The sequence below is a fragment of the Asterias amurensis genome, chromosome 22 (genome assembly GCF_032118995.1).
Source record: "Asterias amurensis chromosome 22, ASM3211899v1".
Classification (NCBI taxonomy): Eukaryota; Metazoa; Echinodermata; class Asteroidea; order Forcipulatida; family Asteriidae; genus Asterias; species Asterias amurensis.
Genome location: NC_092669.1, coordinates 13,172,409 through 13,192,218, shown reverse-complemented (window position 1 = coordinate 13,192,218; position 19,810 = coordinate 13,172,409). Strand labels below are relative to the sequence as shown.

Here is a 19,810-nt window from a genome sequence, read left to right as displayed (position 1 = left end):
AGTTCCTTTAAAGCTATGGACTTTTAGCTACATGTTGATGAGTCATAACACACAGGATGGATGTGGCAGGTTATAAATGGATCATACGATCCATAAGAACATGTACATTACAGTCAACCCACAACTAACCACTAGTAAACTGACTTTGACAACTCAACAGTTTGTACACCATACAAGCATGAAATTGTTATCAACTGGCCTCCTGGTAATTACAGTCCTGAAACAATACATATTAAATAATTTCATAGACCCTATTCACAATGCCAAGAGCACATACACGCATGTCTCCTGTATGTAATTTTGGGTGTCAAAACATGCACAAAAGGATGGTACACAGGTGCACGCACCTCAGCACAATGCGCGTCTACCAGTCCTACCTTTTTGGGAGAGTCCATTCCATTTGAGCATGTTTTGACATAGAAAATGGCTGACAAGAGATAACAATAATAATAAGACTTGTAATGCGCACGTATCCACCCTGCTGGGTGTACAAGGCATATGTGCGCTGCGTGTTGTGCAAGTGGGTCTATTAGACTGTTTAATTGTAGAGGAATAAGACTTCTTGATGTACCTTAATCCTCCAGAGAGGGAAGTTTGTATCATGATCTCTCTTGAAGAATCGAGATGTTTTAGTTGCAGAACTCAGAAGATTCTCAGCTGGTAGGCCCTGGGTTTGTGTAATGTATCGAATCTGAAAAAAGAAAGAAAAAAGTTTGGGTTGTTATATATTCTACACTCAATCTACTTACAGTAATTAACCATTAAGTGATCTTTGTTAACCTCTGGTGAACTTTATTTTAACACCTGTTGAGATTAATTGAAATGAGTAAGTTCCTGTGGGAATGTATTTAACTACAAAAGTTATGTACTGAGTAAACAAGTGTGCTTCAAAGAAGTAGTCAAATTGTATTCAAATATGTAATTGGCAGTGAATCTAAGTGCCAAGAATATGTCCCAATTTCATGGCTCTGCTTCTCTGCTTACCTTAAGCAAAGAAACTGCGCTTACGGAAGCTGGGGATTCTGTGCTTACGTCAAGCGCATTTCACGGGTAAGCAAGAAATTTGGCTTGTGCGTACTCCACGTTTCTAGGCATTCTCTGCTTACACAACTAGCGCAGAAATTCAGCCCTTGCACGTAAGCAGAGAATGGTGATTGTAAGCGCAGAACTCATCAGTAAGCAGAGCAATGAAATCGCTGGGCCCTGATTGTTGATGAGAGTATGTCTAGCTGACATTGTGTATGATGTCATCATTACCTAGCACTTACTAAATTCTACGAGATGATGTTGTTGTTGTTGTTGTTCTTTTATCTAAGCTTGACACTAGATATAAATGCACTGAATGTGCAGATATTGATGCTAATTTCAGCCTGTTAGGATGTAAAGCTAAGTAGGATTTGAAACTTTGCATGGTTGAGATAAGATATAGAAGATGTAAAGCTACTTTAATCTCATCATTCTTACTGTCCTTGGAGCAGGAAAAGGAAGCAATTTGCAAACGACCTGCATAGCCTCAAAGAAAACACAAACCTTGCAAATTCAGCTATTCCTATACTAACTAAAAGCTTCCCATCACATAAAAGGCCAGCCATGCAATTCAGAGAACTAGAATTATTATAGGGTCAAAGTTTTACTGTCCATTTACAACTTAAGTCCTTTTTGAACCATGGCTTCAGCTTTGACATCGGTTTCGGACTCGGCTTGTTTATTGACCTTACACCTAAAACAAGTCAGTCTTGTGTGATAATGAATTCATTACAGACAAGATTTCACTGAAAGCCACATAGCTTGTCAAAAAACATGACAAAAGTAGTTTCAAAATACTAAGTAAATGCATTATATTGGATATTAATCAAAATTCTGGTTTAGCAGGCACAATTTCAACCAGTTTGTCTCATACAGTGAAACATAACAAACAGTCGACTACAGAAACAAGAAATGTTTAAAGGGCTTTTGGTCAATCCCATGACATTTCAAGTCCTACAAATTGTCTAACCACAAACCACCAGGCTACGCATTGTCTCTCCGTTGAACAATGGTCTGATCCTTAGGTAACCTATGACCCTGATAAGAACAACAAACAATTCAGATAATAATAACCCTGGTCCCAAGGACAGGATCAATGCTTGCAGATGAACTGTTCAACATACACACTATAGCCTACTTGAACTGTTATACCATACACACTATAACCTACTTACAATGGGTTTAAAACAGTCAAAACTTCGGCATTGTACCAGATCAAGAGATGACCAGAAGTTCAGCATAAACTCCATCAGTTTACAACATCTCTAATTGTGTTTGGGGTGTTTTTTAAACTTAATAGCATCTTCGTTGATCGGTGATGGTATGTTTTATTAAAAACTACAGAATGAAAATGAAATCAACAAGAAGTTACTATAAATACTAAATAGTAAACCAAGAAGGTACAACTGAAGCATATAGGCCGGCTGTCAGATAATACAACATAAAGCCAATAAGCATTGAAGTACAATAGGGAGTAGACACTACACCTCCAGCCCCCCCCCCCTTCCCATAATCCAGGGGTGTCAATCAATAATGGTATGACAATGAGATCAACACTCCATGCTTAATATGTGGACTCACTGGTTACCAACCATTGTAATACCATTATAGCTCCATTATAATGCACTGGTAACCAACACCATGCATGTACCTCATAGGTGTATTAGACCGTATCCGAATTGACATCTACAGCTAGGGCTATGGCTGTTGTTAAGGGTGTTGCTAAGGACGTCTTATCCATCAAAGCTGTAGCCTTAGGTGTAGCAGGCAATTTGGATACGGCAATATTATAAAAATGAAATGTTCAGTGTATTACCTGATCATATTCCGATGCTCCAGGGTATAATGGCCAACCTAAGAACAATTCTGCCACAACGCAACCCAATGACCACATATCAATAGCTTCACAGAATGGTAGACCAAGAATAATCTCTGGAGCTCTGAAGACAAAATTAGAATACAAATGAAAAGAATTAAAATTAAGAAATTGACAAAATTAAATCATTGCGCAGCTCAAATAGCACTGAGAACATCAGGAACAAATATTAGAGGCTGGATAAAAATGATTAAAAGATACACAACAAAGAAAACAACTTGAATCAAAAGTAAGAAATTAACAAAACAAAATTTACATCTTTTTAATTCATTTTCCATCTACACATTTCTTTTATAAGAAAACTGGCATTGGCTGACAGTTCATAATGCTTCATGTTGCCAAGCAAATTACCTTTTTAAATTTATTGTTTAAGTTTTATCAATGTTTGTTCACAAATCTTGTGCTTGTGAAGCTGGTATTTTTATAACTCTCAGGCCTGATACTTCACGGAGGCAATGAAGGTGATTGCCTTCATGCCCCCTGGTCATTGCCTTGATGCCCTTGAAATGCTGCAGAAGAAATTTACAATTTCCTCACAGGTGCCCTTTACCAAGGACAAAATGCCTTGATGCCCTTGCCCTTTCATAACGAAGCATACAGGCCTGAACTCTTGTACATGTATGACACCCCAAAAAAATGTTTCTCAAAAGCCCAGTGTAGTGTCTAGCCTGCCAGAAAGGCACTGGAATAAGAAAGGCCACTCCATTTCCTAACAAAGGTTACATGCAAGGTTACATGGTCTACACATTGTATGTACATATACAACAGTTTGTTATTGGATTCTAAACAGCCAAAGGGAAGGTCATAAGTGGCTGCAGAGAGAGACTAGCCTTGTTCATTAACATATCCCATAATAAGAGCAGGATACACTGTTAGCATCCTAGGTCGATCAACATAGACCCCTATCAATTACAATATCCTTCCTTTGTGTTTCTCAGCCCCTGGGACCGTTGTTATCCACTCCATGACAAGGTTATTATTGTTGTAAAGTTGCCCATTTTTACAGGTGTGTATTGTCTTCAATACAGCAGGTGATCGGAGAACCAATTAGCTTCAATTCAATGGTTACAAATGTTGTTTTTATGTCTGGAACTTCATTCACAATTCACCAAAGTCTCTAGTTTGAGTCTATTTTGTAACCTAGTCTGACCAAAGTTTTAGCCAAATTTGCTAGAAATTCAAAAACTGGGTGTCTCAAATTGTTCACCTACAATACTGTTCATGTAAATGACAGATAAAACAAGGTGTCCAAATATATAAACAGAGCACAGCCAGACACTCCCTCTCTGGCTAAGGCTGTGTCTGAAACGGCGACTTCGGCTAAAGCTACGGCTAGATCGTGCATGTCTGCCTATTCTTCAACACAAAGTTCCTAACAGACGTACTGATCTAGGCGTAGATATAGCTGAAGTTGCCGTTTCGGACACAGCCATAGAGATGTACATGAAAGTAACTAACCTGTAATATCTGCTTTGTAGGTAGGTAGAACAAACAGCTTTCGATACATGACTTGCAGAACCAAAATCAATGACTTTAACTCTGTATGGTTGTCTTGCTGGATCTAACAGCATTATATTCTCAGGTTTCAAATCAGCATGGATCAATCCTAGCGTCTTTAACTTCAGTAATGCTACCAGAACTTGTTGTAGTACAGGACGGATGTGCTTCAAAGGGAGCGGTCGAAACTTACTCTGTTTCAAGAAGTCATACAGGTTCTGTTCAAGAAGCTCGAAAACTAAACATGTATGATTCTTATGTTGGAAACACTCATAAGCACGGACAAAGTTAAATTCATCAGCGTTCTCTGCACTTAATCTGGAGAGAATACTAACTTCAATCTGTCCTTGCCGTGCATAGGATGGGTGGTTCTTTAGAATCTTAATCGCTACGATCTCATTAGTACCACGCTTCCAACATTTGACGACTTGACCAAATGTACCTCGGCCGAGAAACTCCAAGACTTCATAGCGATTGGTCAAGGAGCAGAGGACCTCATGTTGAACTAACTGATAATCGCCCTCTCCTCCTGACGAACTCTTAGATGTTGTTGACTTCACTTTGTTATTGTTATTCTTACTGGTATTAACATGTTGTTGTCTTGTTTGTTTCTGCTCATGGCCGTGGTGGTTATCCAACTGCTCGTCACTTTTCCTCTTCATTCTGCACTTCTGATAGGTATCCAATAACTTAATAGTGGATGCCCTGATGACGTTCTGTGTTCTACTGGCGTTGTTGTTATTTACCAGCGTATAGTTGACTCCATTAGGGACAATGGAATGGGTTAATGGTACCGTACACAGTGTACTAGTAGACAAACCAGTGTGTGAATTGGTCAGGATCACGTCATTGTTGTTGAGATTATTTGTATTCTCCACAACGGATTTCTTGATGGAGTAAAATGCACTGATCTGAGAACCAAACTGTAACCTTGCATTCGATGTCATACCTATGAAGATAAACAAACAAACAAACAAACACTAATTAGGAAAGACAGTATCAATATATTGGGGGCACAACCATGTCTTTTGTGGGAGTGTTGGCTCTGAAAAGAGCAAGTGTGGTTTCGTCGATTCAAACAGTATACTCTGCTCGTCTTCAGAAGAAAAGCACTAATTAGTTGAATGTAATGAATTGCCGTCCAGAGAATTCTGTTTACAATCTGTTGTGATCAATACACGTTGGAAACAATGAGGCAATTACCACTTTAGTTGGATGACATGTTTAATCTGCCTGAATATTGTGTACCTCTGTGATGTGCAACTTCATAACAATAGAACTTGCTGCTATTTATGTAGGCAAACAAACAAACAAACAAACAAAATAGTCAACAGTCCGAGTCATCAGAGTCCAAATGAACAAATCAGTTTGGAAAACTTCTAATAAGAGGAAGTTCAGGTCATGTCAAGGTAACTTGTGGATAGGGATTGTTTAAGAAACTGTGTAAAGCATTGTAAGTTGAGTGTATAGTTTAGTTCTGATGTAGGGTGAGTTGATATGAATAAGGAAGCTAAACGTGACTCATGCTGGCCACATGGTGCATACATTAGGGACAAGATTCTACCAATTCTTTTACTCTTATACTACAAAGACCTGTCGTCTTCATTTTTGAAAGGGCAAGGGCACAAAAGCATTTTCTCATCGCTTAGGGAGGAAATTGTAAATTTCTACTGGAGCATTTCAAGGGCACCAAGGCAATGACAACGGAGCATCAACTGGGGGGCATGGAAACAATCGCCTTCGTTGCCTCTGTGTATAAGGCCTGATGTACATGTTAGCTGATGTATACAAACATCTTTTAGTACTGTACAGCAACTTTGAAGTATTCACAAAATCAGTCATTGGATTTATAAACAAAATCTATGTTCTACAACTTTAACCAAATACACTGAACAGCTTTGGCTATTGTAACCAGTGCACAGTTAGCACACTTAACATTTACCATTAAATTTGAATATAGTTTGTAAGTGTGTTCAGTGTGCAACTTTCCACCATTGGCAACTTGAACTAATTATGATGTTATGGTTTACAAAGCATCAGTACACAAACAGAAAGACAGTTAGGCCTACACATATAAACGCTCAACAACCATTTGATTCTCAATGTACATGTATACCTTTTGTATCTACATGTATTTGTACATCTGTACAGCACTGCTGCTATGCATTGCTGACTCAATTGTCTGTAGGGAGTTCCCACATTGACCCATATACAGAAGGTTGCACCGCTACATGTATGACAACAAACTGTCTACAATTAAAACTAATAAACAGAATCAACAGTAATCATTTATGAATGATGCAATTAGTTTTTTTTTAGACTTCTGGTGACAATGACTGTATGACTGTTATTGTTTCATGAAGTGCAAAAGCATCTGATGCAATTAAGATCTGAAATTACCATCAACTTCTTACTCAAGTAAACCTATGAAGGGAATCACATTTCATAATGCCACATTAAAGGGCCTTTTATCAAGGCCCCAAGTCATTGATTCTCTAACATTTAACATGGCAAATGTACATGTACTATACAGTATCATGCATTTGCAAGGTGAATGGTAAGCTTCTAAAAGAAGAAATGATGTGTTGTTTCTTATTTTTAAATTCCTTTCTCATTTTCTTATTTTGCATCAAGATGAATAACATCACTACAGCAACCAATCTTGTTTCTAGACAAAAACAATATAATCCATACAATGGCACCTCAAGTTGGTTTGGGCCTCCGCCTACCAAATGACTGGCAGGCAAACTATTAACAATTGACTGGCAGGGTGGCCATGGCAACAGCTATAGATGATTCCTGCTTCATGATGTCTTATATAGCAACCATACTAAAAGTAAACAACTGATGACCACTTCCGACAACATGTTTTAAATACCTTGAAAATCTGAGGGGTAAATCTTTAAAAAACTATTGATCTGGCTATAATCCTCTAATTTCCATTAGATTGAAGGTGACTTGGATAGTTAGCATTTTTATGTCATCCATGATTTGTCATTTTGTGACCCATCCAAAATGTAGTTCTGTTGGACGCAAACTTCAATCCTCGCGCCAACGTCAGCTTCTACTGATCATGGTAACTTGATAGCCTGATTTCAATTTGTGCTCCCAGGTTAAAGCCTGTGCACCAGATATTTCACTCAAATTTCAAGCTTAGCGCCAATTTGTTTTTGTCATAAACATTTTGTTTCTGACCAGCTTTTACTGCATGCCCATTAATTGTCAAACCACAAATCAAAAGTCGTTCTAGCAACTTTATATTTTACATCATACTTTTTCGAAAAGAATCATTGAGAATTTAAAAGGGACCTTTATTTTTTTAATTAGGTCCGAAACAAAAGTCCATAAGGCAATGTCCAGGGACTGGGCAAGAAAGCGTGACCCTATGGGTCATTTTTATAGAGTGTAGTTCATGTAGAGTCAAGCTTGACGAAATGTAGCGCGCAAACTTCATTCGCATGCGCAAATTTGCCGCACTATTAAGTTTGCGATCCCGTCTTGAAGATTGCCCAACAGTTTCAATCAAAAGTGTATGGACATGAAGAACATATCATCCCTGATCATGAACACTCACGAGTTTCGGCTTCTTATATCAGGTAAAATTATTAACAAACATTGCTAAAATTGCGTTTGATTGTTTTAGACTAGAAGCAGAGTGAAACGAATACACAGACACATTCCCACCACTAACAGGGCTAATTTGTATCAAAAAAGTTGTTTTCATTGAATTTGTATTGCCAGCGAGTGCCACCAGATGTTGTAAATGTAACATCTTGCTTGATGGTTTTTATTTTTACAGTGCGACCCTTTCTTTTCTAAATTCTACCCTTCCTCAGCAACAACATTTTAGCAAAAGTTGTAAGCTGTAGCTACCAATTGGCAGTGAGATGGCCTTAGAAATAAAGGAATCCAGAAAGCTTGCTTTGCCCATCTATGCTCTGCCATTGTATGTTAAGTCTGGTCACAACATAACAGCATACTAAACATTACATGTACATGTACGCACACACGTAGTTAACGTACACAGTGATGTGTACATGATAATCTATTTAATTTTACATTTTTATAAAAATAATAACAAGTAATTCACAATGCGTTTTCATGTTAATATTTATCAAATTAATCAATGATTCATAAGAATTGAGGTAGTTTAATTCATCCAGATATATAAAGTGTTTCAATACCTTTGATTTGTCCCAGATTTAAAGCATTTTTGTTGCATTTTCCTGGTGGAGATAGAGTTCCAATTCACAGTCACGAGGGTTCAGGAATTCAGCAACACACAGCACTCAGCCAACAATCAGACAATGAACCTCACCACACGTTTATCATGTCCTCCAAAATGATCAAGGCGGTTTCTCTCTTAAAATTCACCAAATCACCGAAAATTTGCCCCGGCTTGGTGGTTCAATATCTAAATAGTTCTCCAGGCGTAGATTGTCGGGGGAGGTGGAGTATTTCGGGGCATTTTGTGTTGTTTTTTCTCCCCATGTCGCGCCATTTTCTTTAACGATCTTCTTTCATCATGTCTCGTAATCAGCAGACAAAAATGCAACATCGCCACAGCTGCGCAATGACGTCATGGAATGATCCATTTGCATTTATAGGGATATCCAAACACCATTCACCTACTTCTGCCATCGTTGTTTATCACGACGGGGATGGTAGACTACCCCGTGTTTGGGGGAAGAAAATAGAAGTTTAATGTGATTAATTTGCTGTCTCGACAAAAATTAAAATAAAAAAATCCTTTCTGCAGTTCCTTAATCAATAACCAATAAATGTACAACAACTCGTAAACAAGACCGAGGCCTAGCGCCACCCATGGACGCCAACAAAAGCTACAAACACTGGTTGTATTAGTACTAGGTTATTAAATTTGTGTCCATTAAAAGGACCACATATTTAAATAACAGGTGAAAAGAGTTTAAAAAACAGCAGAAAAACATGGACAATCAAAGGAACGTAATAAAATTAATATTTAGATTATTTCCTATGATAATACTTTTTTGCAAAATAATTTAATATTGCGTCATTTGTACGGTGCTTTATTTACAAAAATGTTTTAAATCTGATAATTAAAATTTTACCCGCTAAAAACACCAAATTACACTGAACTTCTTAACTCAGTAAAAAGCACTCAAATTTCGTTTGCCGCAAATACGGCGTATGCATTATAAATCCCCTCTGATTATTCACCCCTCCTTTAACAATGAAGGTTGCCCCGCAACAGCCTCTAAAAATACACGTGGAGCGAATTCGCGTAAAATGAATTATTCATGAGTAACAGGAAAACACAAAGAGATTTTGTTGAATATTTAGTGTTGTCGGAAACTACAAAGACAAACGGCTACTGAGAAATGATGGCTACGTCATGAATGTGTAAACTGATTTGCAAACAGGTGGGCAAGTTTGCTGTATCGGCATTTATAAAAGGGTGGCGCGTGTGATGTGGTGAGAGTGACAAAGGATTGTTACATGTGGTTTAATAACATTGTACTTCGGAAGTGAGGCGAAGTGCGAGTTCGACCGGTTCCCATTTAACAAGTTAAAATTCCAGGCAGTTGAACTTGAAAAAAAGAAAGTGGCAGGGGAAGTTTCTTTGATGCGATTCAGTCGATTTTATTTATTCTGAAACCACACAGGTTTTGTTGGTCCTTTCTCTAACAATGAGCACAGCGCCGGTTTGGCAGGGATGATGACGGGATTGACGGTGTGGCAGGGGATTCTTAGGAATTGTATCCCCAAAAAACTAATGTTCGCTTATTGGTTTTATATTATCACAATCTGCTTTTCATTATTTTGTTGAAGATGATGCCTTGGTTGAGTTTCATTCATCATTCATGTAACCGCTTCGAAATCATAAGTCTCATAACTAAGGTGATGGGGGTGGCCGATCAGACGCCCCCCCCCCCCCCCCAACCGCCCCGGGCCCCCTCCCAACAAAAAGAGTTTTGTTGTCTTTAAATCGTAATTTTAAACAGTAGGTCCATTCCATGGGATCCTTACAAAGGTTGCGATTAGGCCCCCTTAATGACAGCTCAAAATAATAAAACGAGAGATATTTATAAAAGGGAGAGAAAGAAATGGCAGAAACAGCTAGCCATGCATATTATATAATTGATAAAATTGTATATGATGGAAATTTCAACACAAGGGCGAAAACAAAGCTTCCTTTCACTCTCTTTTTGTCATTTGTTTCAGGTAAAATTAAACAAAACAAGAGGCGTAAGCTTTAGAAATATATTTGTTGTTTTTAAACTAAGTTAGAGATAAAAAAATACCTTAAAAATGCATACTTTTACGGGCGTACAACTTTTTCTTATCTCCCAAACCCTCAATTACTTGTTCAACGCGGAGGGCGCTGTCTTCAATTTATGGCACTATTTGTTTCGACCGAGAGGGCGCTGTCTTATATTTCGTGTAATTATTTGTTTCAATCGAGAGAGGGCGCTGTGTTCCCCAATCTTGTGAGTTGAAGCTAGCCGTAATTTGGGCCGTAATTTTCAGGGCCAGCTAGCCAGCTGAATATTTTTTTCCTAGCATGGATGAGGCACGTGGTTGACGGTCGTTAACGGTTGTTCTGTAGTTTCTTATCGCGATGTTGAGATAGCGCCCCCATATTAATACTAACTATACGGTGAAATTTTTATCCTAGTCGTCTGCTCGAGAAAGGTAAGAAAACTTCATTTTTTCCAGTGATTGCTCGGTTTTCGAGTCTCAAAATAACAATTATATCATAGTCAATGGATTTCCTAGTCAATACCTGTAATAATTTACTGCTGCAGCAGTACTTTTTTTACGAAAAGAAGTCATTCTGGAGCGGAAAAAAACTTTTCAAAGAATAGAACTTAGAAGTGCTCCAAAGCACAGACTACAGGCATCTTCTTTGATGGTGTGATCATGGAGGTCTATTTCTACCTCAATGCTGTGAACATTCTGTTTCTATTTCTACCTGCCATGTTGGTCTGACTAACTCGGGATCATGATATACCAAAAATAGCGTGCACAAACAATAATAATAATATAGCATGACTGTACATGGCTTCGATAGTTAATAAATGTAAGCAAATTGAGAATCCGACCATTTCATTTCAAAGTTCAAAGTATATCATGATGAAGTTATAAGACCCCTAACTGGGGCGCTAGATTCCTTTATGCAAAATTTTGACATTATCGGTCAATAATGACGTTAATGACATTTGGTATTAATGACCGTGGGGATGAGCTTTGAGGTGACACTTAGTTGTGATAATGACCCTCCTCCCCTTAGCCTTGTGTTCTATAGCAAGCACCCTTCCCTTGTTTACAGGTTTCCTTAGGCTTGCAAGCTACACTCAGTCAGTGAGTGAGTTCACTTATTAGGCATGCTTGGAGACAATTAGCCCGAAGGTCGTTGGTTCAAATCCCTCTCTAGTCAACCCCAAATCAAAATACATAAGGATAATTATTTAAATGTCACGATTTGTCCGTTTTGCAGGAGAAGCATCACAATATGGTGAGTTACAGCTGCCATTGACCGCCAGGAAACTTGGAGATGTCTTTGGTTCTTTAGAGGCAGAGAAAGACAATCTAGGAATCTAGGAGTATTCCATCTACAGACAACACTGGATCAGGTAAAACTCATTCCAACATAAATCAGTCCTACTTATCTTTAAATTGCTTATTAACAGCTTGTCAAATATATTCCCTTGTAAACAAAGAAACAAACAAACAAACAAACAAACAAACTAACAAAAAACAAACAAACAAACAAAGTATCAAACAAGCACCCAAAGAAATTTACACTTAAACACTACAGTGCATCAAACTAATACAATGTACAATTTTTGTTTTTCTCCTGGACAGGCTTGTCAATTTTGCTGATGGCTCAGAGGCAGTGAAGAGAAGAACCAAGACTTCATCAACCAAGCTTTCACAACTGACGAAGCAGACATAGCAACTGATGTTGTCTAAAGAAACATAGCAAAGTAACTCAATACAGACTAATGGCTCAGACAGCAATGAAGAGAAGAACGTAGACTTCATCAACCAAGCTTACACAACCGACGAAGCAGACATAGCAACTGATGTTGTCTAAAGAAACATAGCAAAGTAACTCAATGCAGGGTGAATAAAATCACCCTCTCCATCAAATTATTGTCAAGTGATGTTTAATTACGCAAGGTGGAAGTAAATAATTTTTTATAAAACAATCTAGAACTATATTCCAGAATTCTAAGCAAATAAAAGTGAACATTTCTGAAAAGTTATTCAAAAGATGTAGGCAACGCCATCAGCTTTGCTGCAAAAGAAATTAACTTTATATAATTATTATTTGATGTTTTTAATTATGCAAGGTAGAAGAGCAATGTATAAAAAACAAAGGTGATGGTTTTGAAGAAAATGTTATATTTTAAAGCAATTCTATGTACACAAGTTTTTATATCAATAATCTCAAACACAGTTTGGACGATACAATTTGTTAGGGTAGTACATGGTTATATAAGGTGGAATCCCTGCAAGAATGCTAAACAATGTGGCATTGGTTGATTGTAAAACACAAAATTAATGTTAAAACAATTCATTGAATACCTCACAAAAACATTTTAATAAAAATGGGAATTATGTTTAAAAAAGTAGATGTAAATAATATATGACACTATTATTCAAACAACGAAATTCATTTGAAAACAATTTATTTGAATGATTATAATTGATTTATATTGATTCTAATTGAGTATTCAAATCATCACTGTAATGTTTAGCTCCTACATTATTATTATTCTTAAACATTTCATAAGTTGTATTATAGCTTAAAAACATGTGTCTGATAGAAATAAAGATTCTTTTATGTAAAACCAAAACAACTGTCTTTTTGTTTAAAAAAAATAATAATAATTAAGCAGTGTACAGGGCATGAGATGTAAATTTATTGTTCAGATTCATAATTCGGTGACCAAAATGTACAATTCATTGACAAACAAGTGTCTAACAAACTCTCAGTTTTAATAAACACAGCCTGTTAAAGTCTTAACAACTTTTTTGCCACTCTGTCCTTTATTCTCTTATTATACTCAAACAGGGTGCTTGAAAACAATGAGGGCACTATTTATGAAGATGCACCCAATTTACGGATCCTCCAATACAATATAAAGCCCTGTGGGGGTGGGCCGGGGTGGGGGATAAGAACTAGGGGTGCTCAAGCTTACAAAGAGCAGTATACGGTTTTTATGATTTTTTTCTTTTTTTTCTTTTGTGGGACAGGAATGCCCGCATTACGGTACTTAAACAAGTAGTAACTATCTCATCTGCAATAAGTTAGCAAATAATATTTCAGATCATGCAGAAGGAAAGTATGCAGTATATCAGACTGAAAGTGCGTCAAACAACTGCCACCTGCTGAAGCTTTCTTAACAACCAAGCCTTGCTTGACGGTAGTTGATGCACTATTTGGCAGTTTCTTATGAACAGAGGGCGCTATAACACTTCAGTGGTGAATATCTAGCCGTATATTGGGCCAAAATTGTCATCTGCGGGTTTTGGGGCCAGAGAGTCGACTGTGCATATTTTTCCTAGGACAGATAAGGCACGTGTTTAAAACAACCGTCAACTGTTGCTTGGCTTTAACCATAGTAAGGAATAGTTTAACCATGGAGGAAAATCAAACCCACAAAGATCGTATAGGGACGCGTAGAGGCGCTTTACCCACCAACATAAAACCTGTAAGCAGAAACACTTGCTGAATATATCAATGGCATCTTCTTATCGATCTTGTGCTTTTATTATCAAAGAACTTAATATCAAAGAATTCAGCATTGGTTGACGGTAGTAAACGGTTGTGCTTGCTCAGTGTCTTATCGCGAAATCGATATAGCGCCCTCTATTACATACAGTTTCTTGTCGCGAAATCGATATAGCGCCCTCTAATTAGAGGGCGCTATACACCAAGCTGAAGCTAGCCGCGAATTCTCAGCCGCGAATTCCCAGCCGCGAATGCCAGCCGCGAATTCTCAATTTACGGCCGAAAAGTCCAGCCGCTAATTCGAGTCGCCGCGGCAGCCGCGCTTTTCCCGTTTCACGAAGCGACAACATTTCCTAAGCTGTTCACCCACACTTTAGCCACTGTTTGTTTAGTTTATGGTTTGGTAAATTCATGGCAATTTTGAATATTGGTTTTGTAAAATTTCGTTCATTATAACAAAATGGAGGCCAAATTAGGGTAAGATAATTGATTGTTTAATGCTTTATTCGATCCATCAATCTTTAATAGTAACGTAGTCGACTCTCTCTGCATTTGTTTTGAAAAAGAAAATCGTTAAACCAAAATACCGTACGTAATTAACAAATAATTTAATCATTAAGACCATTTCATAACACATCTAAATATTCCGTTGAGCTAATTAGAACAACAAATTTGTTCCTAGTTTTACCATTTAATATATTGTTTGGGGTTTGTCTCTTTTGAAGGGAATTTTTACTAACTAAATCAACGTACTTAGTCACTTTAAAACAAAATGTACCTCACATAATTAACAAATGGTTACTTTTTAGTGTTTAATCATTAAGACCATTTCATAACACATTGAAATATTCCGTTGCAGCTAATTACACCAATTAATTAGTTCTTAAATAAAACACTTTATATGTTGTGGGTTTTGTCTCATTTGAAGTGAGTTTTTATCAAAGAAATAACGTAAGTAGTCACTTTAAAACAAAATGTACCTTACATAATTAAAAAATAATTAATTTTGAGTGTTTAATCATTAAGACCATTTCATAACACATTGAAATATTCCGTTGCAGCTAATTAGACCATGTAATTAGTTCTTAAATAAAACACTTTATAAGTTGTGGGTTTTGTCTCATTTGAAGGGAATTTTTAATCAAAGAAATAACGTAAGTAGTCACTTTAAAACAAAATGTACCTTACATAATTAACAAATAATTAATTTTGAGTGTTTAATCATTAAGACCATTTCATAACACATTGAAATATTCCGTTGCAGCTAATTAGACCAACGAATAAGTTCTTAAATAAACCACTTTATATGTTGTGGGTTTTGTCTAATTTGAAGTGAATTTTTATCAAAGAAATAACGTAAGTAGTCACTTTAAAACAAAATGTACCTTACATAATTAACAAATAATTAATTTTGAGTGTTTAATCATTAAGACCATTTCATAACACATTGAAATATTCCGTTGCAGCTAATTAGACCATGTAATTAGTTCTTAAATAAAACACTTTATAAGTTGTGGGTTTTGTCTCATTTGAAGGGAATTTTTAATCAAAGAAATAACGTAAGTAGTCACTTTAAAACAAAATGTACCTCACATAATTAACAAATAGTTACTTTTTAGTGTTTAATCATTAAGACCATTTCATAACACATTGAAATATTCCGTTGCAGCTAATTAGACCAACGAATAAGTTCTTAAATAAACCACTTTATATGTTGTGGGTTTTGTCTAATTTGAAGTGAATTTTTATCAAAGAAATAACGTAAGTAGTCACTTTAAAACAAAATGTACCTTACATAATTAACAAATAATTAATTTTGAGTGTTTAATCATTAAGACCATTTCATAACACATTGAAATATTCCGTTGCAGCTAATTAGACCATGTAATTAGTTCTTAAATAAAACACTTTATAAGTTGTGGGTTTTGTCTCATTTGAAGGGAATTTTTAATCAAAGAAATAACGTACTTAGTCACTTTAAAACAAAATGTACCTCACATAATTAACAAATGGTTACTTTTTAGTGTTTAATCATTAAGACCATTTCATAACACATTGAAATATTCCGTTGCAGCTAATTACACCAATTAATTAGTTCTTAAATAAAACACTTTATATGTTGTGGGTTTTGTCTCATTTGAAGTGAGTTTTTATCAAAGAAATAACGTAAGTAGTCACTTTAAAACAAAATGTACCTTACATAATTAAAAAATAATTAATTTTGAGTGTTTAATCATTAAGACCATTTCATAACACATTGAAATATTCCGTTGCAGCTAATTAGACCATGTAATTAGTTCTTAAATAAAACACTTTATAAGTTGTGGGTTTTGTCTCATTTGAAGGGAATTTTTAATCAAAGAAATAACGTAAGTAGTCACTTTAAAACAAAATGTACCTTACATAATTAACAAATAATTAATTTTGAGTGTTTAATCATTAAGACCATTTCATAACACATTGAAATATTCCGTTGCAGCTAATTAGACCAACGAATAAGTTCTTAAATAAACCACTTTATATGTTGTGGGTTTTGTCTAATTTGAAGTGAATTTTTATCAAAGAAATAACGTAAGTAGTCACTTTAAAACAAAATGTACCTTACATAATTAACAAATAATTAATTTTGAGTGTTTAATCATTAAGACCATTTCATAACACATTGAAATATTCCGTTGCAGCTAATTAGACCATGTAATTAGTTCTTAAATAAAACACTTTATAAGTTGTGGGTTTTGTCTCATTTGAAGGGAATTTTTAATCAAAGAAATAACGTAAGTAGTCACTTTAAAACAAAATGTACCTCACATAATTAACAAATAGTTACTTTTTAGTGTTTAATCATTAAGACCATTTCATAACACATTGAAATATTCCGTTGCAGCTAATTAGACCAACGAATAAGTTCTTAAATAAACCACTTTATATGTTGTGGGTTTTGTCTAATTTGAAGTGAATTTTTATCAAAGAAATAACGTAAGTAGTCACTTTAAAACAAAATGTACCTTACATAATTAACAAATAATTAATTTTGAGTGTTTAATCATTAAGACCATTTCATAACACATTGAAATATTCCGTTGCAGCTAATTAGACCATGTAATTAGTTCTTAAATAAAACACTTTATAAGTTGTGGGTTTTGTCTCATTTGAAGGGAATTTTTAATCAAAGAAATAACGTAAGTAGTCACTTTAAAACAAAATGTACCTCACATAATTAACAAATAGTTACTTTTTAGTGTTTAATCATTAAGAACATTTCATAACACATTGAAATATTCCGTTGCAGCTAATTAGACCAACGAATAAGTTCTTAAATAAACCACTTTATATGTTGTGGGTTTTGTCTAATTTGAAGTGAATTTTTATCAAAGAAATAACGTAAGTAGTCACTTTAAAACAAAATGTACCTTACATAATTAACAAATAATTAATTTTGAGTGTTTAATCATTAAGACCATTTCATAACACATTGAAATATTCCGTTGCAGCTAATTAGACCAACGAATAAGTTCTTAAATAAACCACTTTATATGTTGTGGGTTTTGTCTAATTTGAAGTGTACTATGTGAGGTACATTTTGTTTTAAAGTGACTACTTACGTTATTTCTTTGATAAAAATTCCTTTCAAATGGGACAAAACCCACAACATATAAATTGGTTTAATTAGGCACCAATTAGATGGTGTAATTAGCTGCAACGGAATATTTCGATGTGTTATAAAATGGTCTTTATAATTAAACACTAAAAAGTAACAATTTGTCAATTTGTGAGGTACAATTTGTTTTAAAGTGACTACTTATTATTTTTTAGTCTAAAAATTCCCTTCAAATGAGACAAAACCCACAACATATAAAGTGGTTTAATTAGGCACCAATTAGATGGTGTAATTAGCTGCAACGGAATATTTCGATGTGTTATAACATGGTCTTAATAACTAAACACTAAAAAGTAACAATTTGTTAATTATGTGAGGTACATTTTGTTTTAAAGTGACTAGTTACGTTATTTTTTAGTCTAAAAATTCCCTTCAAATGAGACAAAACCCACAACATATAAATTGGTTTATTTAAGAACTAATTAGATGTGTTATGAAATGGTCTTAATAATTAAACACTGTTCTTAATAATTTAACACTAAAAAGTAACAATTTGTCAATTATGTGAGGTACAATTTGTTTTAAAGTGACTACTTATTATTTTTTAGTCTAAAAATTCCCTTCAAATGGGACAAAACCCACAACATATAAATTGGTTTAATTAGGCACCAATTAGATGGTGTAATTAGCTGCAACGGAATATTTCGATGTGTTATAAAATGGTCTTAAAGATTAAACACTAAAAATAAACTATTTGTTAATTATGTGAGGTACATTTTGTTTTAAAGTGACTACTTACGTTATTTCTTTGATAAAAATTCCTTTCAAATGAGACAAAACCCACAACATATAAAGAGGTTTAATTATGCACCAATTAGATGGTGTAATAAGCTGCAACGGAATATTTTAATGTGTTATGAAATGGTCTTGATGATTAAACACTAAAAAGTAACCATTTGTTAATTATGTGAGGTACATTTTGTTTTAAAGTGACTACTTATTATTTTTTAGTCTAAAAATTCCCTTCAAATGGGACAAAACCCTCAACATATAAATTGGTTTAATTAGGCACCAATTAGATGGTGTAATTAGCTGCAACGGAATATTTCGATGTGTTATAAAATGGTCTTAAAGATTAAACACTAAAAATAAACTATTTGTTAATTATGTGAGGTACATTTTGTTTTAAAGTGACTACTTACGTTATTTCTTTGATAAAAATTCCCTTCAAATGAGACAAAACCCACAACATATAAAGAGGTTTAATTATGCACCAATTAGATGGTGTAATAAGCTGCAACGGAATATTTTAATGTGTTATGAAATGGTCTTGATGATTAAACACTAAAAAGTAACCATTTGTTAATTATGTGAGGTACATTTTGTTTTAAAGTGACTACTTACGTTATTTCTTTGATAAAAATTCCCTTCAAATGAGACAAAACCCACAACATATAAAGAGGTTTAATTATGCACCAATTAGATAGTGTAATAAGCTGCAACGGAATATTTTAATGTGTTATGAAATGGTCTTGATGATTAAACACTAAAAAGTAACCATTTGTTAATTATGTGAGGTACATTTTGTTTTAAAGTGACTACTTATTATTTTTTAGTCTAAAAATTCCCTTCAAATGGGACAAAACCCTCAACATATAAATTGGTTTAATTAGGCACCAATTAGATGGTGTAATTAGCTGCAACGGAGTATTTCGATGTGTTATGAAATGGTCTTAATAATTAAACACTAAAAAGTAACAATTTGTCAATTATGTGAGGTACAATTTGTTTTAAAGTGACTACTTATTATTTTTTAGTTTAAAAATTTCCTTCAAATGGGACGAAACCCACAACATATAAATTGGTTTATTTAGGCACCAATTAGATGGTGTAATTAGCTGCAACGGAATATTTCGACGTGTTATAAAATGTTCTTAATAATTAAACACTAAAAATAAACTATTTGTTATTAATGAGAGGTACATTTTGTTTTAAAGTGACTACTTACGTTATTTTTTAGTCTAAAAATTCCCTTCAAATGAGACAAAACCCACAACATATAAAGTGGTTTAATTAGGCACCAATTAGA

The 19,810-nt window shown here is 34.9% G+C and overlaps 1 protein-coding gene and 1 long non-coding RNA gene across 2 annotated transcripts in view; one reads left to right on the top strand and one right to left on the bottom strand.

Moving 5' to 3' along the window:
- The window catches only part of LOC139953549 (homeodomain-interacting protein kinase 1-like), a 30,107-nt gene extending 21,180 nt beyond the window's left edge, over window positions 1-8,927 (bottom strand). The window contains exons 1-4 of the mRNA XM_071952986.1: window positions 8,584-8,927; window positions 4,361-5,348; window positions 2,843-2,966; window positions 572-691 (exon numbers count right to left, since the gene is read on the bottom strand). Coding sequence (XP_071809087.1) covers window positions 572-691; window positions 2,843-2,966; window positions 4,361-5,346 — 1,230 coding nt within the window. The 5' untranslated portion in view covers window positions 5,347-5,348; window positions 8,584-8,927. The remainder of the gene's footprint in view (window positions 1-571; window positions 692-2,842; window positions 2,967-4,360; window positions 5,349-8,583) is intronic.
- Window positions 8,928-10,995: 2,068 nt separating this feature from the next.
- On the top strand, window positions 10,996-13,290 carry LOC139953852 (uncharacterized). The gene is made up of 3 exons (XR_011788017.1): window positions 10,996-11,074; window positions 11,880-12,015; window positions 12,248-13,290. It is a non-coding gene; the product is annotated as an uncharacterized lncRNA (long non-coding RNA).
- Window positions 13,291-19,810: the final 6,520 nt, after the last annotated feature.